Raw genomic sequence first — 25890 nt, 5'->3', positions numbered from 1 at the left:
CGGTCCTCTACTATGTAAATAAAACCAGACCGCTAAGGAAAACAGATCAACTGTTTGTCTCCGTAGCTACAGGCAGAGAGGGAGATCGCGTCTCTAAAGGCGCTATCTCGAAGTGGATTATCAACTGTATACAGCTGTGTTACTCTTTCTGAAAAAACTCTGCCTTTTACGCCAAGGGCCCACTCTACTAGAGGCATTGGGGCCACTCTGGCTTTCATTGCAAATGTTCCCCTCGACACCATTTGCAAAGCAGCTACTTGGAGCTCTATTCACACTTTTACTCAGCATTACTGCATTGACACTCATTCCAAGACAGATACACAAGTGGGACAAGCGGTTCTAAGACACCTGTTTGCTCATGACCCTTCTCACATCCCACCTCCTTCTTCTGGTACTGCTCGCTAATCTATGCACAGCATGTGATCTAAGCAGATTCCACAAGCCTCAGAAGGGATACATTACTCACCGTAATCGTATTTCTGATGCTTGTATCTGCTTAGATTCACATGCGACCCACCCTTCCTCCCCTCCGAGAGAAGGCGCATGATTGCTTGTAGTCTTACCTTTCTGTCTATCTGCTTGGATTATCTGTACTCACGCTACTCCTCATGCTTCCTCATGTCAGAAAAAATACAATCTGAGGATCCTAGACGCGTGAGGGATCTTGGGTACAGTGGACGTCACACTAGGGATAGTATTACTGGCACGCCTGTGTCGACGCTCATTTTCGAGTTTCGAAAAACAAACTGTAATACTCCGCAGCTTCCACTAGATGTCGGCCTATGCACAGCATGTGATCTAAGCAGATTCCACAAGCCTCAGAAATATATATATTGTTTAAATTATCAAATAAACCTTTTAAACTTGCAAAACAGAACTACTTCTTGGCTCAGTGGGGTCAGGGGGATTCCAAGAGAGGGGTGTTATATAGGGGTAGTCATCCAGAACTCATGAACTGGACGTAAAGATATATCAATAAGGGTTTCCATTCAGTATCCCAGACTAGGCATTGACTTAGCTGTAGTGTTGAATTGAATCCTCTTACCGTCTCTACATTTCTCATCTGAAGTTGTTGGTTCCTATTTATGAAGGGATCCTGTAAGACTTGTGGGCTCCGATCCCCGCAGAATTTATGTTGTGTTGACCAATGCAACTCAGATCTAACTTAACCCCGATATTCATGACCCCAAATATGTTTATCCCCCGCACCAGGCCCTGTCGAACAGTCACCATAACCAGCATCCCCCAATTCATTGCTTGAAGTTCCCCTTTTTGGACAAGATTTTACCACTTATGGGTTTGGCCCTATCCAAGCCCCACTGCATGCTTCGCTGGCTACTTGAGGAAACCTGGTGGTTTTTCCCTGACCTAAGGCCCAGAGCGTTTGGATCATAAACCAAGCTTATAGGCTTAGGCCACCCCTTCCACTTCATCTATAGGGTGCCCTAGCTTTCCCCAAATGTTCCATTCCTCAGGAGGTCTCACTCTGCTACCCAGCTTCTTACCCAGCTTCTTCCACCGACAAACAAGACAGGCACCCCATTGCTGCCCCCTGTTCTTCTCTCCTCTTGGCAGCTGCGCTATGCCACCTTAACGCCACACCTTCGCTACTGAGCGGCATTCAGGCCCCGTAATCTGAAGAAATCCTGTTATTGCGTACCTTTAACTACCTGAAGGACTCTTCTTCGCTCCAGCCTCACCCCTTAACTTCATTCCTGAAGCCCTCGATTAACATATAGCATCCTCTACAAGCCTCAACTCGCTAGCGGCCTCCCACTCTTTTACCAAGGCACCTCTGATCTTGTAAACCACCTTCCCAATTGCAGATTGCACCTTCGCCAAAGACCTAGCAATGGACTCTACTTGTTGCATAATCCTTAATTTTTCTCTACCTTTGTCTCTTCCAATTTGCACCCAACCCCACTCCTTTAGGGGGACCCCCTGCTCCTGAGCATCCACTCTAACATTTGTTGGAACAGAAGCATGCCATGGGAACCACAAATACCACTACGAAAGCAGCTCATTTGGTGGGCATGCCCCTAACGAAATCCTGTCCTGTGCCTTCCCCCAAGTAAAACCTCACCTTCTTACTAAATTCTCCTTAGCTGCTCTTAGCAGAAGCTTAATAGTTCCATTGGTTTTGTGTCGGATGGAGCTGCGCTTAACTGCACTATGTCTTGAGTCCTGGCAGTAAAGAGGCTGGCACTACTTCAACATGACACCTACTCAGCTCCACACTTGCCTAGTGCTGACCAATTAACTGGCATGCAGCCGTTTGCGTGCAACTTCTACCACTCCGCCCCAATGTCCCTATAGTGCTGACAAAAATTTTTCCCTGGCCAAAGTGTCTCTTTTCTCATTAGAATTATAAACATCACTTTCTGTAACAATTTAGTTGAGAGGAGTGCCAGCCAGTTACACTGAAAGCTACATACCAACCACTTTCACCACCTAAAAAGATCACATATTTCAAACAAAAAAGGAAACTGGGAAACTGGATCCCAGCCCCTGCTTTTCCCCCACACAGCTGCATGGATAAGTTCAGATAAGTCCCATCAGTGCAGCAGTTTAAGAGGAAGGCGCCCCTAAATTATTACTGGCTGATCTGAAGAGGATCTTTAATGTACATTTGGCTCTAAATTTGCATGAAATAAGTTTTAGAGTTAACATTTTTACTTATTGGTAGCATGCAGTTGCCAGAGCAGTAAATAATCAAATATGGTGAGAACCAGGAGGTGGGACCTTTCCTTTCCAGCAATGTCCTTTGGAAGCAGTGTTTTAATACCTCTCCTATGATAGAAGACTGTGTCCCTTTCCTCAGTATTTTATAATTTTCTTTCGTGTTAGCAGACTTTTGTTGGCTACTCCTTTCACTTTTTGGCCAGGGACAATGGCTGTTCGTTATGAACTCAACTGTGCACCAGAACTGCCGACTTTGCGCCCTTTAACCAATCCAAGGAAACTGGGACAAGGCTGTAGGACTAAGGTCAGTGGATCATGCCAGCACAGTCCGGACTGGACTATGAGCTGTTCGTAGATGCCAGAAGTCATCACTGGGGTGGAGGCCCTATGCTCCTTGCCGGAGGGTGCGAGAATGACAGTACATCTAATATTTTACGGTGAACCGGAAGTGCAATGCCATATGTCATTTTTAAAACAGGGAAGGACTAAGGTGTCTGCATGAATAAACTATTTAAAGCAGGAGGCGAACTAGAAGTGCCTATTCTAGATGTTCTCAATGTTTCAATGGTCATGTGGTCAATGCCCTATAAAGGGGACCTGTCTGGAGGGCAGGTCAGTTAGGAGGGAATGAGTTAATGGCCAGGATGATGTCAGACTTGCAAACCAACTAATAAATCACCTTTAAGTTTTTACGACCCCGAAATGGACCTGGCAAAATACTGGCAGTGTTAACATTGTTAAGGCTGGCCTGGTAAGAACCATTGTAGTCTTATGTATTCTGGTTTCTGGTCTGGTTAAGGGTTTCTTTAAAAGGGCAATTTCCGTACAGTGGTATTTCGGTTATAGTTGGGGAATAAACTGAGTATATAAAGGGGGGAAAATGACAGAAAGACTAAAAGGGACGGAGGAGTGAATATCGAGCGAGTGTCATATAGCCCTTTGCAGAACCACTCTGCGGAGTCTCAGTAAAACGCCCTCCCTTCGCAGGACCACAAACGAGTGGAGTCAAAGAGTGTGTGGTAAAGGCAAAACTGTCTACTGGCCGAATGGTGATAAAACGATGAACAGAAATAGGCAAAGAACAGTCAAAGCAGTTGTAGACCCCTACCAATGGCACACCTGCACATTTTATGTATACAAACTTTAAAAGTGCTACTAGCAAGTTTCTTGAAACATGGCATTTGCTAAAACAGAGTAGCAGGCACGCTCAGTTTCTAGTAGAAGGAATTTTCCCTCTGGACAAAGTAGAGGCATAGAGATTGTTGTTGGAGTAGCAAAAGGGAAAGGTAAGTGACAAGCAGTGAAAAGCATACGCTACATGGCTGGAAGAGGCGACTAGACCAAATGTATCCAAGATAAGGGGACTGATGGACACAAATGACAGATTGCGAGGACAAATTATATTCCTTCGGAACAAGGGAGCTACAGAGTTATATGTGCTGCTATGCCCTCAGATAATAGACACAAAGAAAGATGCCAGACTGCACAAACGACTTGACAAAACTGCAGAAGATATCATAATTCTTTACTAGCTAACGTAGGATAGTGCCAGCAGGACAGCCGTCAAGACAGGGTGCGCAAACACTGACCAGCCACCAGTCATAGCCCAACACCAAATGCTGATGTCACCTGCGCTGTTGCAGACTGGTCCAGTACCCCGGGTATTCCAGAGATCTCACATATGCCTGAGACACCTCCCTCTTACACTCAGTCATTGCTGAGTGGAGTTAAGTCACAATCCTTCAGGTGCCACTCAGATGATAGGAGGTCTGCCAGAACAAGGGCAAACAGCCCTGCCTGATTACACTCCATGTTCCTTAGCCACCTGGGATCTTACAAAGTTTAGCCAAAGAGTTCCCCAATATTAGGGAGGAATCGCAATGGTGCATTGAGGTGATGCTCACTGGTACACAGAGTCCGACCCCCCACAACCCCTGTGAGGCTAGGAAGGTGAGCCCACTCAGCAATACCCTCCCTAGGGGTAGAGACAAGTGGGATCTCACAGGGAGAGACTCCACCCGCCCCTCCCACCCCCACAGGGGACAAGGACTCCACTTCCCGTGAGGAACTCCCTCAAGCTGTGAATACTACGCCCTGCATGGGATGTTTTAAAATGCCAGACCCTGTGATGTATCAAGACTGGGATGAAGATACTCTTAATAGATATTATCTTATGGGAAAAGATAATGTCCCTTTAAATCAGAATGCCAAATCCACTGAGACGAGTACGTGGATGAGCGTGCATTCCAAGAGACGAATGAGAAGGAGAGAGAGGCGATTGAGAGAGAATCATGTACGCCAGCCAGAGAAAGCCACAAGCTGTGTAAACCCTGACGAAGAAGGAAACCAAGAAGCTTGCGAGTTTCAAACTTGCTTAACATTGCAGTTATGGTACACCAGAGCTATGGCAGACCTGAAACTCGAGAGAACAGAAAGGCAGGAGCCTGGTAAAAGGTGGTGGCAAGAGCAAGAAAGGGAATCCGTGGTGGACAGCAGGTCCAGACAAGATCGCTGATACCACCGGCAACTGACGCATGCAGGGTGTCCGGTCACGCAACGGAAGACCAGGAAACCATGAAGTAACAGGAAAACGAAAGAAGAGCAGCACCAGAGAAGAGAAGGAGTCAGCAGTCTATGAACCAAATAAAAAGGCTCTCTGAGGAAGGCGGCTTCCGGAGACGTTCTCCTACCACAACAAAAGTAACAGGGAGAACGGGAAGCCCGGGAGGATCCAAGGGAATCATTATAACGCACAATTAACTCGTCTCAGTAGAAATTCTTAAACTGAGTTAAACTTGAAAAGAAAGAAAGTACAAGTGTTGTAACTGTAGAGAAGGAACTGGTGAACAGCTAAATAATGAGAGAAGAATGGATAAAAATACACTTGGAAAAGGGGAAAATAACATTGTACAAGAACAATATAATGTTGAAAAGAAAGCAAGATACCTTTGTTGGTAACATAGGCAGGGACCACCCATAGTGATAGGAAAAGATAGGCTTTAGCCTTTTACTTTAATAAAATATTAGACACCATGTCCTCAGTGAGTCTGTGTCCTTCTACTGACTCGCCATAAACCCTTCTTGGGGGAATATGAACCAGCTCAGGAGAGTAATAATGACGCCCGAGGTTAGACAGCAGCTCACTCAGCACGCTACCTGGCCGGCGGCAGACCCTGGTATGGGAGGTGCCCTAGAGCAGGCTAGAAATTGATCACTGCAATTGAAGACAGTGTGCATCAAGTGGCAAGATGGGCCCTTATCAGAGCTAGTGGCATTTGTGAATCATTGTGTGTTGGGTCAGGAACAGTGAAAGGAGACCACTGAGACTAAGAATAAATGAATGGTTTTACAATTGAAGAACCTACAAGGACAGGCACATAACAGTGTGCAAGGGGGCATTTAGGGCGAGGATTCAGAGGGAAAGGTCGCTCAGGGAAGAGGAGCACCCCATCCAGGGAAAGCTGGACAACAAGGGCAGCAGGGATATCTGGAACGACAGGATTCTCAGAGACAACTGGGGTATCAGGATTCAACAGGAAATCAGATAGATCTTTTGGTGTGCAACTACTGTAAACAAATTGGTCACTGGACGAACGAGTACCTTTACAGACCTCAGTGACTTTTTTCCAAAATTACCAACTACAAGATTCTGCTCTCATGTAGGGGGATCGGCCCCCTTGCCTAACACGAATGGAAAGGAAGCCCCAATGGAGGCTCTGCTACCAGTAGGCCAGGGGGGCCTGGATCTTCAGTGTGAAGTAGAAGGAAAATCCATACCTTGGTTATTAAAGACTGGTTCAAGGAGGTTGGCTCTATGGTCGTTTCCCCAACATGCCCTCATCTACAGATACAGTGAGAGCGGTAGGGATATTGAATGTTACAGTACTGCACACAGTCAAAGAATCGCTCGCAATCACTTTGGATCCCATAACTGATGCAAGTCTTCCTCCTCAGTCCTACTGCTCCGGTCAAGCTGGTGGGTAGGGACCTATTGTGTAAGCTCCTGTGACCCATATATTGCAATCCTGAGGGGGCGTTTTTTGAGCATTCCCCACAACAATGTGGAGGCTGTTCTGGCCACCCACCCGGTCGCCACAGGGGAAGAATTGTCAGGCGAGAGTGTGGGTAAAGGATTTGAAGGAATTGATTAGGTTTATGCCAGCACAGTGGGTGATATTCAAAATGCTGAACCTGTAAAGATTACGGTTAGTGCATTAAAGAAAATGCCCCTTATTCCTCAATTATCGTTGAAACAGGGAGCTGAACAAGCAATTACCTTTGAATCACCCTTAAAACAGGGCATACTTGTTCCCACCACTAGCCCATGGAACATTTCGTTTTATTCAAGTCCTGAGAGCAGTCAATGTCATGGTGATCTCTCCTCATTTCGGCTTGTGTAAACACCCTGCTACCATTTTGTCTTGTAGTCGCTCATGTTTTACACAGTTTACCATAGTGGGCCTATGCTCAGCCTTTTTCCATGTCCCTATACATAGACAGTAGCTGTTCCCATTCTCATATAGGGGAACTCAGTACAACTAGACTAGGCTGCCGCAAGGCTACAGAGCCCCCTACCCTCTTTCATAAAGAGCGGAAGGACGACTTTGATGGCATTATATTACACATGCAGTCAGTGTTTATTCAGTACGTGGATGACTTACTTATATAGCCTCACCTTCTTATTAAGTGTGTAAACAGGATTCCTAAGTACGATTGACAATGTTAGCCGATAATGGTCATAAACAGAAGCTACAATTATGTATACGTAGGGTACATTATTTATTATGCGACATTACAATGGGACACAGAGCCATAGCTTCAACCCGAACAAGGCAGTGCTTAAATTCCCTAGGCCACAAACTGTTATCCAAATGAGAGCATTTTTAGGTATGGGTGGGAGAGAGGGGTACTATCAACAGTGGATCTAAGATTATGCAGTGATTGTCAAATCTTTACAACACTACACCAAAGCCGACACCAGAGAGCCATTAAAATCAACCCAGAGGTTGAGGAGGAATTTAGAAGCGCAAAGCGTTTTGTTGAGGCTCCAGCTAGGGGTCTGCCTGTCTACAAGAAAGGGTTTACTTATACTGATACAAAAGAAATGGATTTGCCTTGGCCTTTCTTACCCAAAAGCATGAATTTCATTATAAACCAATCCTGTATTACAGTAAAGAGCTAGATCAGGTTACTGCGACAATGTCACTTTGGTTGCGGTCAGTTGCTGATGCTACATTGGCAGTGCAGCAGTGTGAAAATATTGTCCTGAGTTCCCCCTAGATGTTGCAGTACCATATTCAGTGGCTTCATTGTTGAAAACCAAGGCTCAGCATATGATCGCAACCCCAACTAGCAAATATGAGATTCTGCTTTTGAACTCTTACACCATTATCCAATTAAATGTCCAGTGTTGAACCCAGCATCCCTGTTCCCACTCCACAGATGATGAACACATGATAAAGAACCCCATGACTCTGCTGCTATCACTGATTTCTTGTTAACTCCTTGAAATGCTTGAACAGATACCACTCTCCCCAAAGCTGTTCTAACTTATATATTGGATGGGTCTTGTTTCCCGGGATCAAAATTGGAAAATGGTGTCAGGATATGTGTTATGAACACCGGGGGAGATGGAGGAGAGCGGGAGGCCGCCGCAAATTACCTCTGCACAGGTTAGAGAGCTGGTGGTGTTCACTCGGGGCATGTGAACTAGCGGTTCAACAGTCATTTATACTAGCGCCAGGTACACCTCTGGGGTAGCCCAGGTCTTTGGTCAACTGTGGCGACAGAGGGGATTTTCGACTTCTAGAGATTCCTCTATTAAAAATAGTCCCTACTGAAGGCGCTGCTTGACGCTACTATTTTCACTGAGAAAAGTGCCACAAGTTACATGTGCTGCTTATCAACCCCTGGATAATTAAATAAGCTGTATCATTCATTTTTCAGACTCCATGGTGAAGCTGGTTGCTGTTGCAATCAGTAGATGAGTGCATTCTCCCAATAAAAGTAAGTGCTGAACCATCTCCATATAAGACTCTAGAGGAACTGGCCAAGATACAAGAAAATGCCTCCTCATGTGAAAAGGACAATTACAAAAGCAGTGTTGATTACATGAAGTTTCTCTAAGGAAAAACAACAAAGACGGTATCATGGACATGCTAATGTGGGGAAGGGAATAATGACCCTGAAGAAATGCTGGTCACAAGAGTATTGTAAACTATGTGTTATAGGTCTTCAGAATAACATTAGAAAGGCTGCCCCTACAGCCCAGAGAGCACATCAATAACTACAGCCCTATCTCCATTACCCACTTCCTGGGCAAACTCTTGGAGAAGCGGGTCATCTCCCAGCTTATCCACCACACTGAATCTGTTGGGTGTCTCCACGACCACCAGTCTGGCTTCAGAGCAGCCAGAGGCACGGAACCTGCACTCCTGAACACCCATTAAGCCGTACACTCTAATCTCGATTTCAACTCTCCTTCCATTCTTATCCTTCTTAACCTTTCCTCTGCCTTCGATATGGTTAATCATGTCACCCTTCTAAAATCAGCTCCATGATACCCTTGACATCACAGACTTGGCTCTGGACTGGTTGACCTTCCTTTCTGACCAACATTCCCAGGTTCAACTGGGCCCTTTTCTCTCCTCCATCTCGCTCTACATCTGTGGTGTCTCTCAGTGCCCTATCCCCTCACCATGGCTCTTAAACATCGACTTGGCCCCTCTAGCCCATTGATCTCCACCTTCTCCCCCAACTTCTAGTGTTATGATGACACGTAGCTCTCCTTCAAGCTTTCCTCCACTGCCTCCTCTTCTTCCTCTCTCATTCCTGACACTGTCTGCTATTCAGGCATGGTGTGCTGCTAACAATCTCTGCCTTAATGCCAGTAAGACCGAGATCCTCCTCATTGGGTGCCCAGCCCCCCCCCCTTCCCTCCTACACTCTGCCACCCCTGCATGGGCCACCTCCTTTCACCCTCCTGTGAGGCAAAAAACCTTGGTGTCAACTTCAACTCCTCTCTCCTCACATCACAGACCTTGCCAAGGTGGCTCACTTTCAGATGCACCTCCTCAGAGGCATTCTCCCTTTCCGCCACTTCCCCCAGAATCTCAATGTCTCCAGTGCTCTGGTCCTCTCCCGGCTGGATTACTGCAACAGCCTCTTCCTTAATCTGCCTAACTCCTCCCTTTGCCCCCTTCATCTAATCAGAATAGGACTGCAAGATTAAGCCGTGGCCTCAAGCCCAAGGACACCATCTATCCAGCCCTAAAATCTCTCCACTGGCTCCCGTTTGCTGTGAGGATCAAGTTCAAGACCCTTTGCATCATCCACAAGCTTTCTGGGGCCTGGAACCCTCTACATCAAACTATCTGTCCATAAACAGCACCTCCCTACTAGAGCCCTTCAGTCTTCTCTGCAGATCAGACGTTTTTCCAAGCAGAGATTGGGAGGTAGATCAATCTCTTCTGCAGGTGCCTACCTCTGGAATGGCCTCCCTGCCACTGTCAGACTTGAGCCGGATCTCCTTAAGTACCGGAAGCTTCTCAAAAGCCTCCTTTTCTCTTCCACCTTCCCTCTCTCCCTCCCCTGCTAATGTCCCCTTCTGCCTCTTGACTGGCTGCCTAGTTCTTTCAGATTCTTACAGGGCACCAGGCACTCCTCGGCCAGTCTATCACTGCACTTGGTCTCCTCTGACCCCACCTATCCAACCTGCACTTGCCCTTCCAGGATCCCTTCCCTTGCACTATCCTGGCTGGGCCTGCACACCATTGAGCCCTTCCAGCCCCATTCCCTCGCAGTTAGCACATGGACCTTCTTTCCCCTGCACTCTCTGCATTCCCCCGTCACTTGTTCAACTGGTCTCCCTTTGGCACACACAACCCATGGGCCCTCCGCCCTGACCTGCACTTCCCCTCTCCCTACTCCCCTGCATTTCTTGTTACTGCACTTGCACGATCCGATTGACAAGGCCTAGTAGGATCATTTTTGTTTTTCTTCATCCTGGTCCCCCATACCCCTTTTGACTTCTTGTGCCTTGAAACACAGAAGGATAGAATCGAGTGATTCAAAACAAACTTGCTAAGATATGCCAGTAAACAGGGTTGAAGTGGCCAGATGCCCTTCCAATTGTGCTTCTTGAGCATCTGAAGCACCCCAAACAAGACTCTGCCCACTTGAGGTTTTATAAGGGCACACTATGAGACACCCTTAGACCCCTCCTGTAAAGTCTGTTGGTACTGCTCTGCAACTAAGCAATGAAAATCTTATTGGATATGTGAGCCTGTTGATCCTTTCTGTCAGTTCCATTTACAACCAGATGAAAGCTGCTTTGCCCCAGGAGCCCACTGAACACTGCCATCCCATATAGCCAGCAGACTACATGTTCATGAAAGTTGATCCGTGAAGACTTTTGCTGACACCTTGCTGGAAGGGCCCTTTATCAAGTGTTCTTGGTAAGAAACTCTGCCATAATGGTATGCAAGTGCACCACTGGGCTCCACGTGAGCCACTGTAAAAGAGTGGAGGCTCCCATCCATTGAACAAGGAAAAAGGTTTATGTTGCTGGCTTCTCAATCTGCCCAGTTTCTATTCTCTAGTTTCTCTTCTCTCAATGAACTTGAACCGATTCCCCTTCTCTGCATAAGCCACGGAGGACATTTAATCAGTCCCATATGATAACGACAGAGATCCAGACCTGGCCCTGGTATGAGAGCCAATACATTGTGCACTGATAAAGTGAAACCTGTGGGATTACGAGCTGGGAGTGTGGTCTTTATCCTTTCTTTGCGTTTCTCCCGAAACCAGCTGTTATCCCCCAGGTATGATCTCCTACCCACGTGAAGCCCTCCCAAACTCAATGACAACTATTCCCATCCTCTGGCAGCAGAGCAACACATGTTAAGCACTAGGCCCAGCCCAAAGATATTAAGAGAAAATAGAACAACTCGCAATAATGTTGAGCATCTTACTGAAGTTTATACAGAACACTCCCATCTTTCGTATCGAATGCACCATTTTTAATTTGTGTTAGATCCTTGGCAAAGGATGAAAGAAATATTTAAGACCATGGTCGGATTTCTTCACAAATCAGTTACAATGGGTGTGGCGAGAGTGAGACTTGGAACTTTAATGAAAGCGAAAGTGCCACTTTAGTACACATACCATTGCTCTTTCATAGGGTGGCCATACCGGGCTTGCACTGTGTTAATATAATACACAGTCAGAAAATGTAACTTGTACGTTGATCTAGTACCAGTGTCACCAGAGTTTGAGGTTACTGATTAACACTTATATAAACAATAGTCCTTATGGAACGACAATCAGTAAGACAAATGGGTCCCGGTTTTGGTGCACTATTCTTACTGCTTAACTTGCCACTTTGATTTTTACAGTTCCTTTGTCTGCATTGCAGGTCAACGCTCTCTCCTAATTGTACAAGGAGTGCAGCCATAGGTTTACAGCAGCAGTCTGATGAGGTACACAGAGGAAAATACCAAAGAGAGGTAGCAGATCAAGTGTGGGATGGTAACAATACTGGTCTTGGAGCTTAGTTTATTGCCAGTACAAGAATCAGATGGCCGTTTGGGCTGGTTAGAAAGAGCGAAGAGGCTTATTGCTGGGACACAGGCCACCAACACAGACACAAATATCAGTCAACTGCACATATTCTGAACACTCACTGCACGTACCCGAGGGTCACTGATACAATTAATAAAAGGAGTGGTCTCCTCTGGACGAGAGCTGCAGCAGGATGTCGCCTGGGAAGAGGCACATGATTACTTGCACTCTGAGCTTCTCAGCATTAGTGAAGACATACTGAAAAATAGCTAGGCAAGACTCCAGGTAAATGATTCAGGCATACAGGAAGCTCTGTGGCCATGGAGACTTCTGGCAGCACACAGGGTGAAACAGAAAATGGGCGTTCAAGGCAAAGGGGCCGGTACAAGAAATAGGGGATCCAACCAACAAGATCGTTTCTGATGCGTGGGCCGGATACAGCCGGAACATACTGACGCACCGAGATGGGTGGAAAGTGAGACATCCCAAGAATTCACCTGGAAACCGGACCACTGCCCCATGGTAACCTCTCACTTCTGGTTAGAAATTGGTTCCACTTTGATGTTTTGACCTGTGCTGACCCCAGCCGCATTCCACTCTCCCCAGACCTCCCAGCCGCAATGTCTTAGCAAGTTAGCGCTGAGGACCGGTGTTACAAGTTGGAAATAGAATTTGTTATGATGGAAGAGCAGCAGGAATCGCGCTACATGGTAGGTTGTGGTTATAGAAGGAGATGTGGGTGTCGAGCTTGTGGCTACACCGACTTCTGGCATCCATATCTTATTACAGTTTATATATAGACTCACTGATTTCCTCTCTACTGCTGGCAGGAATACATCAGTTCTTACAGGGTTGATCAAAGGTTCTGCCTATGAGGTTTTGAGAATGTAATGAGTCCAATTCCAGACGTAAAAAAGTTAACATATATTAAGAAAAGCTTACAAGTGTTGGTGGCAGTTTCAATTAACAGAAAAGGGCATTTGAAGTTGTCCGTGATACAGCCCCTTTATGTACTACCTATGATATGCTCTATCGGAAGGAAGATCTCGGACCAACCTTATCTCATCACAAGAGTATGTGTAATACTGTTCTTTTTTTTCTGGCAGACATAAGTCATCCTGCGGGTCATACGACTGGTCTGGGGGTCACAATATTACCGACTATTTTCCTTTCCATAAGGCAACATTTACGACCGCATACATTGATATCATTCTTTTTGCTCCAAGGTGTATATGCAAAATCCTGCGGGTTGCAACAAGAACTACGCCATTTGATGAATAGTCACAACGAGGGAAATTGTATGCATTTAGAGAGCATTCTAGGACAGCAGTAAAGCCCAGCCTGTGTTAGCCTAGTTCCCACAACCTCTCCTTTGTAAAATAGTAAGGAGAAAAGAAAAAAGTGCTTAAGTAAAAATGTGTTTTTGCACCATAAGAACAAAAGAGGGAATTGTGGTAGCATGCAGTTCCTGAATAGCAAATAAATCACCAGAATACGTTGAGAACTGGAGGTCAGGAGGGGGACACTTTCTTTCCAGGATTGTCCTTTTGAAGCAGCGTTTTAATACCATTCCTGTGTTTTTGGTATATGTCCCTGTACTTTATGTTTCATTATTTCCTTTCTTTAACAGACTAGGTTACCGCTTTTGCTGGTTGGCTGTGGACAATGGTTGTACGTTATGGACTAAGGCCTGTGGATCATGCCGGCATAGGCCAGTGCAGACAATGAGCTGTATATAGATGCCAGAATCCATCACAGGGGGGAGGTCCGGTACCACATGGCGACTGGGGGCGAGGCTAAGATCTAATAAATTACGGTGTCCTGGAAGTACATTGCCATAAGTCATTTTTAACATAGCTAGAGAAGGACTAAGGTGTCTGTATTAATAAACTCTTTGTTTAAACAGGGTGGCGGGATAACCATGCCAGAAGCCCTAGTCTAGATTTTCTTGATGTGTCACTGGTCATGCAGTCAGTGTCCTATAAAGGGAAAGGGTCGGGAGGGAAGGTCGGGTCCGTTAGAAGGGAATGGGTTAATGGACAGGATTCTGTGTGACTTGCAAGCCACGTAATATATCACTTTCCTGTATACCAACTCCAAGCACGAGAACGCGAGTCTGATTACTCAGAAGCGTACCTAAAAATAACCCCATTCAGAATTCAAATTACATTTTCTACTCCCTAAAAAAAAATCAATTCACTCCCAAATGTGATAAGGAGCAACAAACTCACACTTCAAAATCATATCTGGGGCCCCGCCGCTAGCAGCAGGACTGGTATCACATAACCTTGCCAATGGCAATAGAATGGCTCATCTTCTAGGAGCCAGAGTAGAGACAGCTTCGCTCTTCAACTAACAGGCACCATATCAATGGCGAACTGTGTGCAGTCACACCAACGAAAAATTACCTGGAAAGAAAAATAATACTTCCTATGCGAAAATTAGCGACACAAGAAAAAGGTAACCTTTGATATAAATCTGTTAATTAAACTTCCAAAAACATAATAAAAAAACATTGCAGATAAAAAACAGTCACATTTGTACTTTGTCGCTTTCTCTGCACAAACCCAATAAACACTTCTGATTTCAGACTGGGACAGCCCTCTAAAGGGAACACTGACCACAACTTCAGCGCTAGCAATCCTGAGATGAGTTTACACGCTTGTGGGGGACACTATTTATTAGTTCTGAACTTCTGAGCGCTGCAAGACCCAGAGAGTCAATGCTCTCTGAAACAAACAGGCAAAGCGCAAGTCAGTGTTTCCCCCGAGGGTGTCTGTCGGACGCTATGGCAACCAAGCCAGAAGGCGACGGGGTCCAGCTAGGTTGAGAATGTGTGTCAGTATCACCAGGATAGAGGGAAGGTTGGTGAGCAATGGGGTGGAGAAAAGATAAGGGGGAGGGGGGTTGGTATTGAAGGGTCAAGATACATAAGACAATGAAAACAAGCATTTGCAATGTCAACAGTTTGGACTTTTGTGTAGGCATGAGAAAGGCACTTGCCAGACACTGCTGTAGTAGCATTAACTGGCCATTGATGGTAGCAGCTGCAACATGGTGCGACTACCTAAGCATCTAAAAGCAGTGCCTGGCAAATGGCCAATACTTCTACACAAGCCAAAACTGCTTGCTTTAAACAGATCTCTCCTGAATGGCACACACCTAACAGCCCACACTAAAAATGAATAGACCGAAAAGAAGACTGGTCCAATCCTGCTTTGCAAATAAAGACTGACCACGATTAAGGGTCAGCGTGTTGTCAGTATGCATTAAAACGAGAACAACGAGGTAATACCCAGTAATATTTATTCAATGATGTTCGAAATTCAAATTCACCGTTAATTTATTCACAGATGTAAAAACACAGAGTCCAACAAAATGTATTATAATAAAAACGGCGAGATAAAGTACTTACGTATCAAGCAGTGTACCGGATGGCTGTATCGTGAATTATCTGGGACCATAAAGCTTCCATCAAAAATAGCAACCTGGCTCTCTCCAAACGGAAGTGTGAAAAAACATAGCTTGTACAATAAACAACCCAGTGCCTATAAAATTAACAAATTAGTATATTGTTAAGGCGGCTGAGCATAGGTTCCATATACGCAGACACACAATAAGTGAAAACAGTATACGTTAAGATTTTCAACATTTAAAAAAACGATATTTAGGCAGTGCTCATCCATGTGTTTCCAATGTACTGTCACTAATTCCTTAACCTTGGATGGTAGGAAAATACTAAATTGTTACCATATATAATGTTTGATCAGCAGCTTAAGAAAACCTTTATCTTGTGTATGAATATCTACTATCCTTGTTTTTTTAATTCAAATTTTTAAAGTGATTTTCAAGGTACAAGAGGAGAATAATCAAACAGATTCATTAAAACCTTGCCAAAGCAACTCAACAATACAACTCCTGTCGTTAGCCCGCTCCCCACCCATCTGCCACCTCTACCCCCGCTGGTATAGGCCACAAAAACCTGACCACTAAAAATAGCACGTCTCCTCCTGTGCGACATCAAGCAGTAAACAAACGTAAGGCAACCCCAGGACAAACCTCCAGCGATGCCTCACACTACAAAACGCCCAATCCATTTCAGTGTAGGGAAGGGCAAAGATCCACCCCTCCGATAGCACTTCCTCCAGCTCTCCAGCCCCCACGCCCAAAACCAATAGACCTCACATGGACATAAACCTGGCACAAAACCCACTCCATCCAGTCTCTATTGCCACACTGTTTCCATGGAGGGCAGTGGTAATCCTCTCCATCACATAAGTGTTCTTACTTTTGATAACCCATTCCGCTTTTGCTGGTAATAATAACCTCTTCCAGCACATGGCCTGCATTGCCCGAGCCACCAATAACAAAAAATGGACGAACCGACAAACTCCTATACTCCCCCCTCAATTTCCTCTAACCCAAACAGGACGAGCAATGGCGTCTGCTCTCAAGAAACTCTTTTATCCATCTATCTATCTATCTTTTATCCAAGCTAGCACCTCGGTCCAAAAAATCTCCACCTTTACACACTCCCACCACATGTCAGTAATCGGCCGGTGACGCGCAGTTATGCCAACAGAGTGGGCTCGCGCCGGTAAACATCTTGGAGCTGCACAGGGTCATATTGCCACCTGCACAATAATTATATATCATGGCGCTCATATTGGCAGGCAAGCAAAGTTTTAAAAGCTCTACAACACATTTTACTCCATAACATGCCCATGTCTCGTTCCCACCAGCAGCCCCAAAGTGTATCCGTGTTCCCCTTGCTAGCTTCTACTAGGGTACCATACAAGAGAGAAATCAATCGCATCATCTCCAATTGAGTGTCACGTACTTTTTCCTTCGGGGTGAGATACCTTTGTATCTGAGCCTTCTAAGTGTCACCCATAAGTACACCCTTTAATTGCAGATACGAAAACACTGATAGCTTCCCAATTCCCAGGGCCTCCTCCAGCTCCAACATAGAGATAAACGTTCCCTTTTCCAAAGCTGTGCGATCCGCATTTATCCCGGCTCAAACCAATCCTGAAACCCATCAAGGGTTGGAATCAAATCTCTCACTCCTGGGACCCACAAGTGGCTCAAAGGAGAGGGTCAACTCTTAACCCCCGTCATCTCAGGCCCCTTGCAAAATAGAGCCCAAACAACAAGTATGGGAAGCTCCCTAATCCTGCAAGGAAAACGGTTTCTCGGGACCCATAACATTGCCTAACTGTTGTGGGCATAAGATGGTAGTTATCCGGCCCCACCCACTGATGTTCTTTTTGTTCCCGCAAATGAGGTACCAACACCCTGAACTGAGCCGCTTTATAGCACAAATACTGGAAGACACACACCCCCTCTCTCTTTAGGGTGTACTAAAGTATTGTAGGCTACCTGTGATTTCTTGCCCTCCCACACAAACTTCAAAATTCACCCATTGGCTTCCCTAAACATCGAATCAGTGATCCTAATGGGCAGCAGCTGAAATATATAAAAACATCTGGGGAAGAAATTCATCTTTATGGCGTTAAGCCATCCCATCCACGATATAAATACGGCTGTCCCAACGCCCCATGTCATTATACAACCTTTAGAGTAACGGGGGGGTAGTTGGACTCATACAACCCCTTCAGCTCTATCGTGATTAGGACCCTGAGATAGCGCACATTTTCCTCCTGCACCTTCATTCCCCAAAGGCACTACACTCCATCCATTTCCCGATCCCCATCCCAGCCAAAGGGGAATACAATAAATTGGCCCTTGTTAATTTTAAAACCAGAAAACCTCCCAAATTGACTGATAAATTCCACTGCTGCCGGGACTGATCTCTGGATTCCAAAAGGTGCAACAGGATGTCATCCGCAGATTGCCCCAATTTATATTCAAAATCCCCTACTTTTATACCTTCCACTCAAGGGTCGTCCCATAACCTTTGGGTCAATGGCCCAGGGGAGAGCGCAAAAAGTAATGGGGAAAGAGGGCATACCTGTCTCGTACCTCTAGCTAACCCAAACCACCTCGAAAGTCTCCTGTTCAAGGCCATGCCCGGAGTGGGCTTCGAGTATATGGCCTTAATGCCGTTCAACACATGGCATCCAAACCCAAACTTGCGCAAGAATGCCTCTAATAAGGCCCCATCGACTATCCAAGGCCTTCTCAACATATATGGACAGCAGCGTGAGATTGCTTCCCCTCCCATATGCCCAGTCCAAGAAAGTTTCCACATGGTATCTGCTCACTGCTGCCCCCTTATAAATCTCACCCGGTCCGAGTGTATCAATCAAGGAATAAATTATCAGACCTCGAGGACAGGACATGCGTGAATATCTTTGCATCCACATGAAGAAAAATAGGTCTATAAGAGCCACATAGAAGAGGGTCCTGTCCTTCCTGTATGACCGATATATGTGCCTTCTCAAAGGACCCAGGGACCCGCCCAGTCAACAAGATATGATTAAACAACCTCATTATGTGCGGCACTAGTAGGGTGGAAAATGTTTTATAAAATCCGGACATGTAGCCATCTTCGCCCGGGGCATTTCCCAACTGTAAGCAGCAAATAGCATCCAAGATCTCCTTGGAAGGCAGGCGGCTAAATTCCAATCTGCCTTGTTCCCTTTTTCATAGTACTTTTGCTGCCCAAACGGGAGTTTCCAAAGTCGCTTACCTTTTTATAACAATTTCAGCTCTTCCCTTTTACACCTAACCTCTTCTATCACCCTCCCGACATCCATGACAGTCTCCTGAATAACCTCCTCAAAAATACACATCTCCTTCCGCAGCCTATTTTCCAACCAAGTACTTTCCCTTTTCGTCTGCGCCCCTTCTCTAATCAACAGTCTCCTCCAGGTCGCTTTAGAGGCATCCCAGACAATTCAGAGATCTACCACTCCTGTGTCGTTAATCGCAAAGTATTCCTTCACAGCCTCCTCCAACTCCTCCCTAAATCTTGGGTCCTTCCAGAGTGATTTACGAGTACTCAGCGACAGGTCCAGACATACCATATCCTGATCCAACCAGCTAACAGGGGTTATCTCACATCCCAATGCACCATCTCTCAACTCCCTGAACAAACAAATATAATCAATACGAGTACAAGTGCCATGAGGCAGAGGGAAATAGGTGAAACATCTATCCTGAGGATGGAGCAGCCTCCACCACCCAACAAGGGAATCCCACTGTAACCTCCCCTCGGGTTCGGACTATCAAGCGTCGAGTCAGCCGACATAGTAAGCTCTCCATCCAGTATCATATGCCCTTCACGCTCCCTTCTAATCTCCGCGAACGTTACCTTCAAAAATCCCAATTGCCCTTGATTAGGGGTTGCATTGTGGCAAATGTCAACCTTACTCCCTCAATGATTCCAGATACCATCAGCGCCCGCCATTACCATTCCACCAAACCACCATCCCCCCATCCTCAACCTCTTAAGCATAAGTATTCCCACCCCTACCCTCTTAGAATCAGAAGATGCCCAGTGCACCTGCCCGATCAAGCCACACGGAATCCTCCTTTCCTCCCTTAACAGCCTAGTTTCCTGAAGAAATAGTACATCCAATCCATGCCTCCGAAATTCCCTAGCCACCAATTAGCGTTTTGTCTGTGAATTTTACCCCTTTACTTCAAAGTGCACACAGTCAGGCAGTCTGCCCTTCCCCCTGTGTCACATCTTGCTTCGCCATGTAACACACTGGTTCTGCTCACAATTTAATACCAACAGAAAAGACAATTGCACAGGTCACCCAAACCTCCTTGATCGTATTCCCTATACCAGGTCCCCTCACCCCCCCAAACCACTACACCTTAAAACTTCCACCAACACTTCTGCCAACTTGCGATGCCCATTGAGAGGAAAAATAAAAAAGCAATGGCCACCACGGTAAGGTCACCTGTCTCCGTCCCCGCAAGAAATACATGACAACCCATGAACTGCCAAACCAAACACTTCAACGTACAAGAATTTCAAACCAATACACATCCCTTGGGGGCGTTTCATTTCACAGGCAAAGGAGTGTTCAATCTTCTATATTTGGGCCCCTTGGCACACATTTCCATTGCATTAGTCCACCCAACACTTCTTGGGTAGCGGGTGTTCCGTCCGCTCTCGGTGATCCTCCTCTTCTTCCGAAAGATGCTAAAGAACCTGCTCAGCCTCCAAGCCCTTCGTCACTCAGCACTACTCATCCGCTATTTCATATGTCAGGGCAAATGGGAAGCCCCAACTGTAGCATACTACCGTGTCCATAAGTCAGGTGGTGAGGAGCTTACAATCTCTCCGCTTGGACAAAGTAAAATTAGAGCATTCCTGGTAAAGCTAAATAGTGTCATCTTCAAATTGAAAAGCTTGTTGCTGTTTTGCCCTTTCAAGGACGGCCGCCTTATCCATGTACCCGAGGAACTTCACCACCACAGATCTAGGTCCGTTGCCCCTGGCCACGCCGCCACGGTGTGTCCATTCAATTGCAGCCTCTATTCCTCATTAGCAAACCGAGAATGAACCACAGCCTCCACTTTCCACTGAACATCACTAGGAGTCTCACCCTTTCGTTCCTTCAGCCCAAAGATCCGCAAGTTTTTCCTTGTTCTCGAGGTCATCCAGCTTGAGCTGCACGTCCTCCTTCCTGGCCTCAATGTCTGTCAGCCAGACTTCAAATGTCATTTCAACATCAGCATTAAGGTGGTTAGCTTCTATTCATTTGTGGCTGTGCTCTATTACATCAACTCTCCTCTGCAGGTCAGACACTGACGCCTAGACTTCACCTCTCAACACCTTAATTTCCTGGAGGATATTGCTTATATCTTCCTTCGTGGTCAGTGCTTGTATATCCACTGGGACCCAAGAGTGTAATGATCCGGCTCCACCTTCCTTTTCCTTGTCTGCAGCCCGCTCAAAGCGCTGCATCCAAAAAACAGCTCTGTGCCCTATGTCTCTCAAATCCAGGTCTCCAGAAATAGCACACCTCAATGAAGCAGGAACTAAGACTGTGGACAATAAAACCTCCTTTAAACCAGAGGCGTGTTAGCTACCCACTCCACAGCATAATGCTACAAAAACCCCAGGACCTTGCTTACCCACCGCCCCCAGCCACAGGCTTCAGTTCAAAAAGTACTGGCCCAAAATCGCTAACAGCTCCCACAGCTCAGCCTTCCAACCAGGATGCGCTCACACAGACTCCTGCAACAGTCCACAACACTTCCTGAGAGGCTGACTCACCCCTCCTATACTACCACGAAGTGCTGCAAAAAAAGGATGACCAAAGAACCAACCTCCCCCTCACCAGCTCCAATCACTTTGGCATTGCAGTCAGGAGGCTGGGCACTTCGTCTCCAACACCTCATGGGTCGCGTAGGTCCAACCGATGTCACACCGAACTACAGCGGGATCCACTTGCCTCCTGTGCCCAGGCCGCGCTGCTCTGGCACCCGTCCCTCCCAGATGCAGGTCTCTGTGGGTCTCATCACACCTTCCCGCTGGAAGCTGACAAGCTACTGGTGACCCTGTCAGTGCTGCGGCAGGCGGGTCACCATTCACTCCAGTCACCTGATGATGTCCCACAGCGACTACGGAAGCTCCAAGGAGCACTATGCAGGAAGTCCGCCAAACCGTCTTTCAGGAGGCCGCATTCTTGATCCTCGGTTTGTGCCACTGAACGCCTCAACAGAGCACACTGGAACAATCACAGGCACATCCCTATGCGTGTTGGACGCCTTTTCCACGTCAAAGGGTCCCTCAGTCAGCAGTTAATCTCCAAGAAAGGCGAGTGATGATTGAGTGCAGGATCAGGTGGCCATCATAGCCTGCACCCCTGTTGGTCGACCCCAACACAAGTCACATGTGAGGGCATTTATCAAACAAACTCAAAGACCTGACTTCGGGTCACAATGGGACAGGACAAGACCTATTTGATACAGTAATGATCATGTCGGTACAGCAAGATCTTCTGGAACTTGTCAAGTTTCCAGATGTGCTAAAAATTGTGCAGGCAAATTCTCCTTTGATGAGGTCTTTGTTAACTGTGTGAACAAACATTTTCATTTAAAATTTGTATAAATATAGCATATCTCCTTAAATTCTTTCAGATGGAAATGTAATATAAACTCAATTTATTGCACCAATGCTGATCAATTGATACCAAAAAGAAGGAAATATTGCTATTTGTTGTGTCAAGTTTACATTTGGTTTGTACATTCATGTTTGTTTTATGCATTGAATTCCAGAGCTCTTTATTTGTTGAGTCTTAATTTCCATTAAAAAATCAATTGCTATGTTTAACAGCACAACATTGCGGTTTTGCATGTGTTTCAGTTGATAAGTATATTTTAAAACAATGGTTTGGGGCCAGTAGTCTGAGGACGGCGAGCTGCACAGTGGTCCGTGACTGGGGGTGGGGGGAAGCTGCTGCTGGACTGCAAATGGGCCACTGAATTGTCCCCTAACCCTCCTCCCAGGCCAACCAATGCCTCAACATTTCCCCAAAATCGCCTCCACAAATTCACTCCATCCTGTGGGTCACATTGTCAGCCATGACCTTCTCCAAAGGCCTCACCTGGAAAAAAACCAAATTCCTGCTTCCTGGTGTTTCTTTTAACCATCTCCCAATCATACGGTTGGTGTTCTGTTCATGGCCAATATGGCCTGGTCTTCCCTACCCAGAAGGGGTTACAATGTATCCATAAAGTGTTTTAACCGTTGCACTCTATCGCTGCGCAGGTCCAACACAGAACAAAAATGCTGGTCCAGTTTGAACAGAGTCAGAGTTAGTTTTACAGGTTGTGGACTGGCCGCCCCCAAGGTAAGACCAGTCTCTATAGTGGTTTTCTCTCATGTCCCTGGCGATTTAGGGGAGCTGCATTGGTCTCTATCAGATGGGCTGAGGATGGCATGCAATGCATGGCTCTGATAAGTGCTACATAGGAGCTCCGGCTCCTGCTTCTGTCATTTCCCATCCTGTGGCAGTGTATGTACGCCGCTAGTGAAGAATTTCTGATAAGGAAGCTGAATCTCAAGCTATCTCCCTGTTAGCACTCTCTCGCCGCTGGAGTGTTCTGAAGGCATTGTGTGGGGGTGCTGATGGTTTTCTGTCTCATGGGCACTCTTCTCCAGAGTCTGTTGCTTCGCTAGAAAGAAACGGGAAATCTTGACCAGTATTGGGAGTCATAAGCATGGGTTGATGCAAATTAGTACTGCACATATATAAATTAGCACATGGGGAGGGTAGAGGAATTGGGACCGTCCCAACTGTCAAGCTCCACCTCTGGCTCTCAAACTTGTAGGCTTACGACCACAATGCCAAACACAACTAAATGAAGAAAGATGGCAAATCGACAAACTCACAGTGGATGGCGTTTCTAGTCAATGGACTAAGGGAAAACCTTTGCCCATTTGCTAGTAGCTGGAGACCTGGCTGATTGTTTCCTGGCTGTTTAAGGAGAGCCATGTTCACCAGCAAAATCCATAATTTGCCAGAAATTAAGTTGTCTGCGATCAAGAAGCTAGGAAAATGGATGTGGAATCAGATGACCACTCCTATCATATGAAATATGTCCTCAGAGAATGAACTGCCAGTTGGAGACAAGCCACCACACTGCTTTGCTACTGGGAGAGGATGATTGAGGGACAGCTCATACCGTGCCCCAGCTTCTGTAGAATCGGTCCCACCAGAGCAAGGTAAACAAACTCAGCCGAATTATCCCATGGAAGAAAGGAATTTCACGATAAGTCAGTCTACTGCCCCATTCAAGAGGCATAAAAGATACCATCTCCTCTTAGGTTACAAAAAGTCTGGCCATTGACCTTCCCCATAGATCAAAAATCGTGTCTGGTACAAAGGAGGATGGTTCCCATTCTTGAGGGACTTACTTAAGAAGAGAGCACTGGCTTGACAATCAGCCCCCCATACAAATGAACTGAACTGGTACTAGGAAAATACTCTTCTTGATGCACCATTTCCAAAGTTCCACAGCCAGTCTAAAACTGTGAGGGGACATGCCCGAACCTTCTACAGACCTGCAGTTTGTAAAGATAAGTACTCCTGACCTGCTAATTGAAGAAAGGCTTTCAAATCTACAAATAATGCACCTACTACTGAAATGGTCCAAGGGAACAGGATCATATGCCATCCTTCAGGAAGATGAACCGAGAACTAGTCCACTACAGGAGGTACGCGACACTACATGAAAGGTGCCAACACTTCCACTTGCAAGCAGAAGACAAACATTGAAAAAAATAAAACCTTAGAGGGCCTGACTTTTTTTGGTGGGGAGTGAAAGGGGGGTGGGGGGGCAGCTGAGCAGTCACTCATGTGCCTCTCCTAAAGCCTAGACTGCACTTCTAAGAAGCCCCTTAAGGGCCACCTCTTGCATCCTTTCACATAGAGGATAATAAAGCTTTCTGTGACGGCAGAGAAGGCCTTTGCTGTTAGTGTATTAACATTCTCCTTAAAAATATACTTATTAGTGGTAGGGTGTAATGAGTGTAGACTAAAGTCTCTTATGTTCTCATAGGCTTCTGAACTAAGCTTTGTTCCATTATGCCACGCATGGTGTTGTACATCAAGCTCTAAATGCATCACTGTGAATGCAGCATCAACACATCTTGGGAATGTCAGTTGACCTGCTAAACATCTGCAATGCCCAATGAAAACTGCTCATTACACTCTGGCGAGAGCCTTGTGACTACATCAGAGCAGCTTTATGCAACCTTACATTGCATGGTACATAAATGGTAACTGCCTTGAGCTATTAAACTTAAGGCACTGTTGAGTTACACTGAATTTCCATAGGTCCCCGAGGCTTTGTTCTCCCTGCCCACGTGTCAGATGTTTGAACACAGGAAGATGCAGCCCTGCCTGCTATGTCGATGGTGACCAGGGCCGAATGAACAGGTGGGCTAGGGCTCAGGAAATATCATAGCTTGGTTGGGCATACATTTCCATCAAACCTCTTGTTTATAGCAAGTAACAACTAAGGGGCATTCTAACCAACTGTTATTTCTCTACCCCTGTTATATCTCTCCAAGTAAGCCTGGTTGCATTGTGATTCTTGATCCGTCAGATTGTGATGATCGAACTGCCGCCAACATGCTAATTTCCAAGAAGGGAGGACCCAGAACTTTCAGCTCGACAAACTCCATTGCACATAGGGCGCTTGCATGGAAGGCACTGATAAAAGATTTTTTTCCATCTCTGCAAAGCCATCTTTACCGTTCGGTTGAAACGGCCGTTCAGAAGGGGATCCCGAGGGATTTCTTTTCTAACAGAAACATCACGGGAGATAGCATAGAAATGGGAGCAGTAGGCAATCTAGGTTACAATGCTGGAGAAGTAAAGCGTACCCATGGGTGGCTCATGAAAGACCTCCTAAATGATGGCAATAAATAAATACCTCACCGACAGTGAGGTCATCAAGGAATTAACACTGGTGCACATATGTACTCCTCCTGGTGCCTATAAAGACTTTTAGCACATGAGCAATTCTCTGCCAGGGTGGGAGTACCTGTGAGAAAATAAACAAGTGTAGATCCAGACAAGGCTGGGAAGGGGTCCAAAGACGAAATCGCATTGAATATGGCATCATATGAAAAGCTGATAACATTGACAAAAAAGAGCATCCCATTCTAGTCAGTTGGCCAGTCTACTCTTTCCTGAACTTTCCTCAAAG

At 46.0% G+C, this 25890-nt stretch overlaps 1 protein-coding gene across 1 annotated transcript in view; it reads right to left on the bottom strand.

The window, feature by feature from the left end:
* The window catches only part of BMP2K (BMP2 inducible kinase), a 1074721-nt gene that overhangs the window by 648103 nt on the left and 400728 nt on the right, over nt 1-25890 (bottom strand). Inside the window, exon 7 of the mRNA XM_069626343.1 lies at nt 15659-15791. Within this exon, the coding sequence (XP_069482444.1) occupies nt 15659-15791 (133 nt within the window). The remainder of the gene's footprint in view (nt 1-15658; nt 15792-25890) is intronic.

This window comes from Ambystoma mexicanum, chromosome 6p, assembly GCF_040938575.1.
Source record: "Ambystoma mexicanum isolate Mex_15411 chromosome 6p, UKY_AmexF1_1, whole genome shotgun sequence".
Classification (NCBI taxonomy): domain Eukaryota; kingdom Metazoa; phylum Chordata; class Amphibia; order Caudata; family Ambystomatidae; genus Ambystoma; species Ambystoma mexicanum.
Note: the sequence above shows the minus strand (reverse complement) of the source record. Positions and strands in the feature narration are given on the sequence as shown.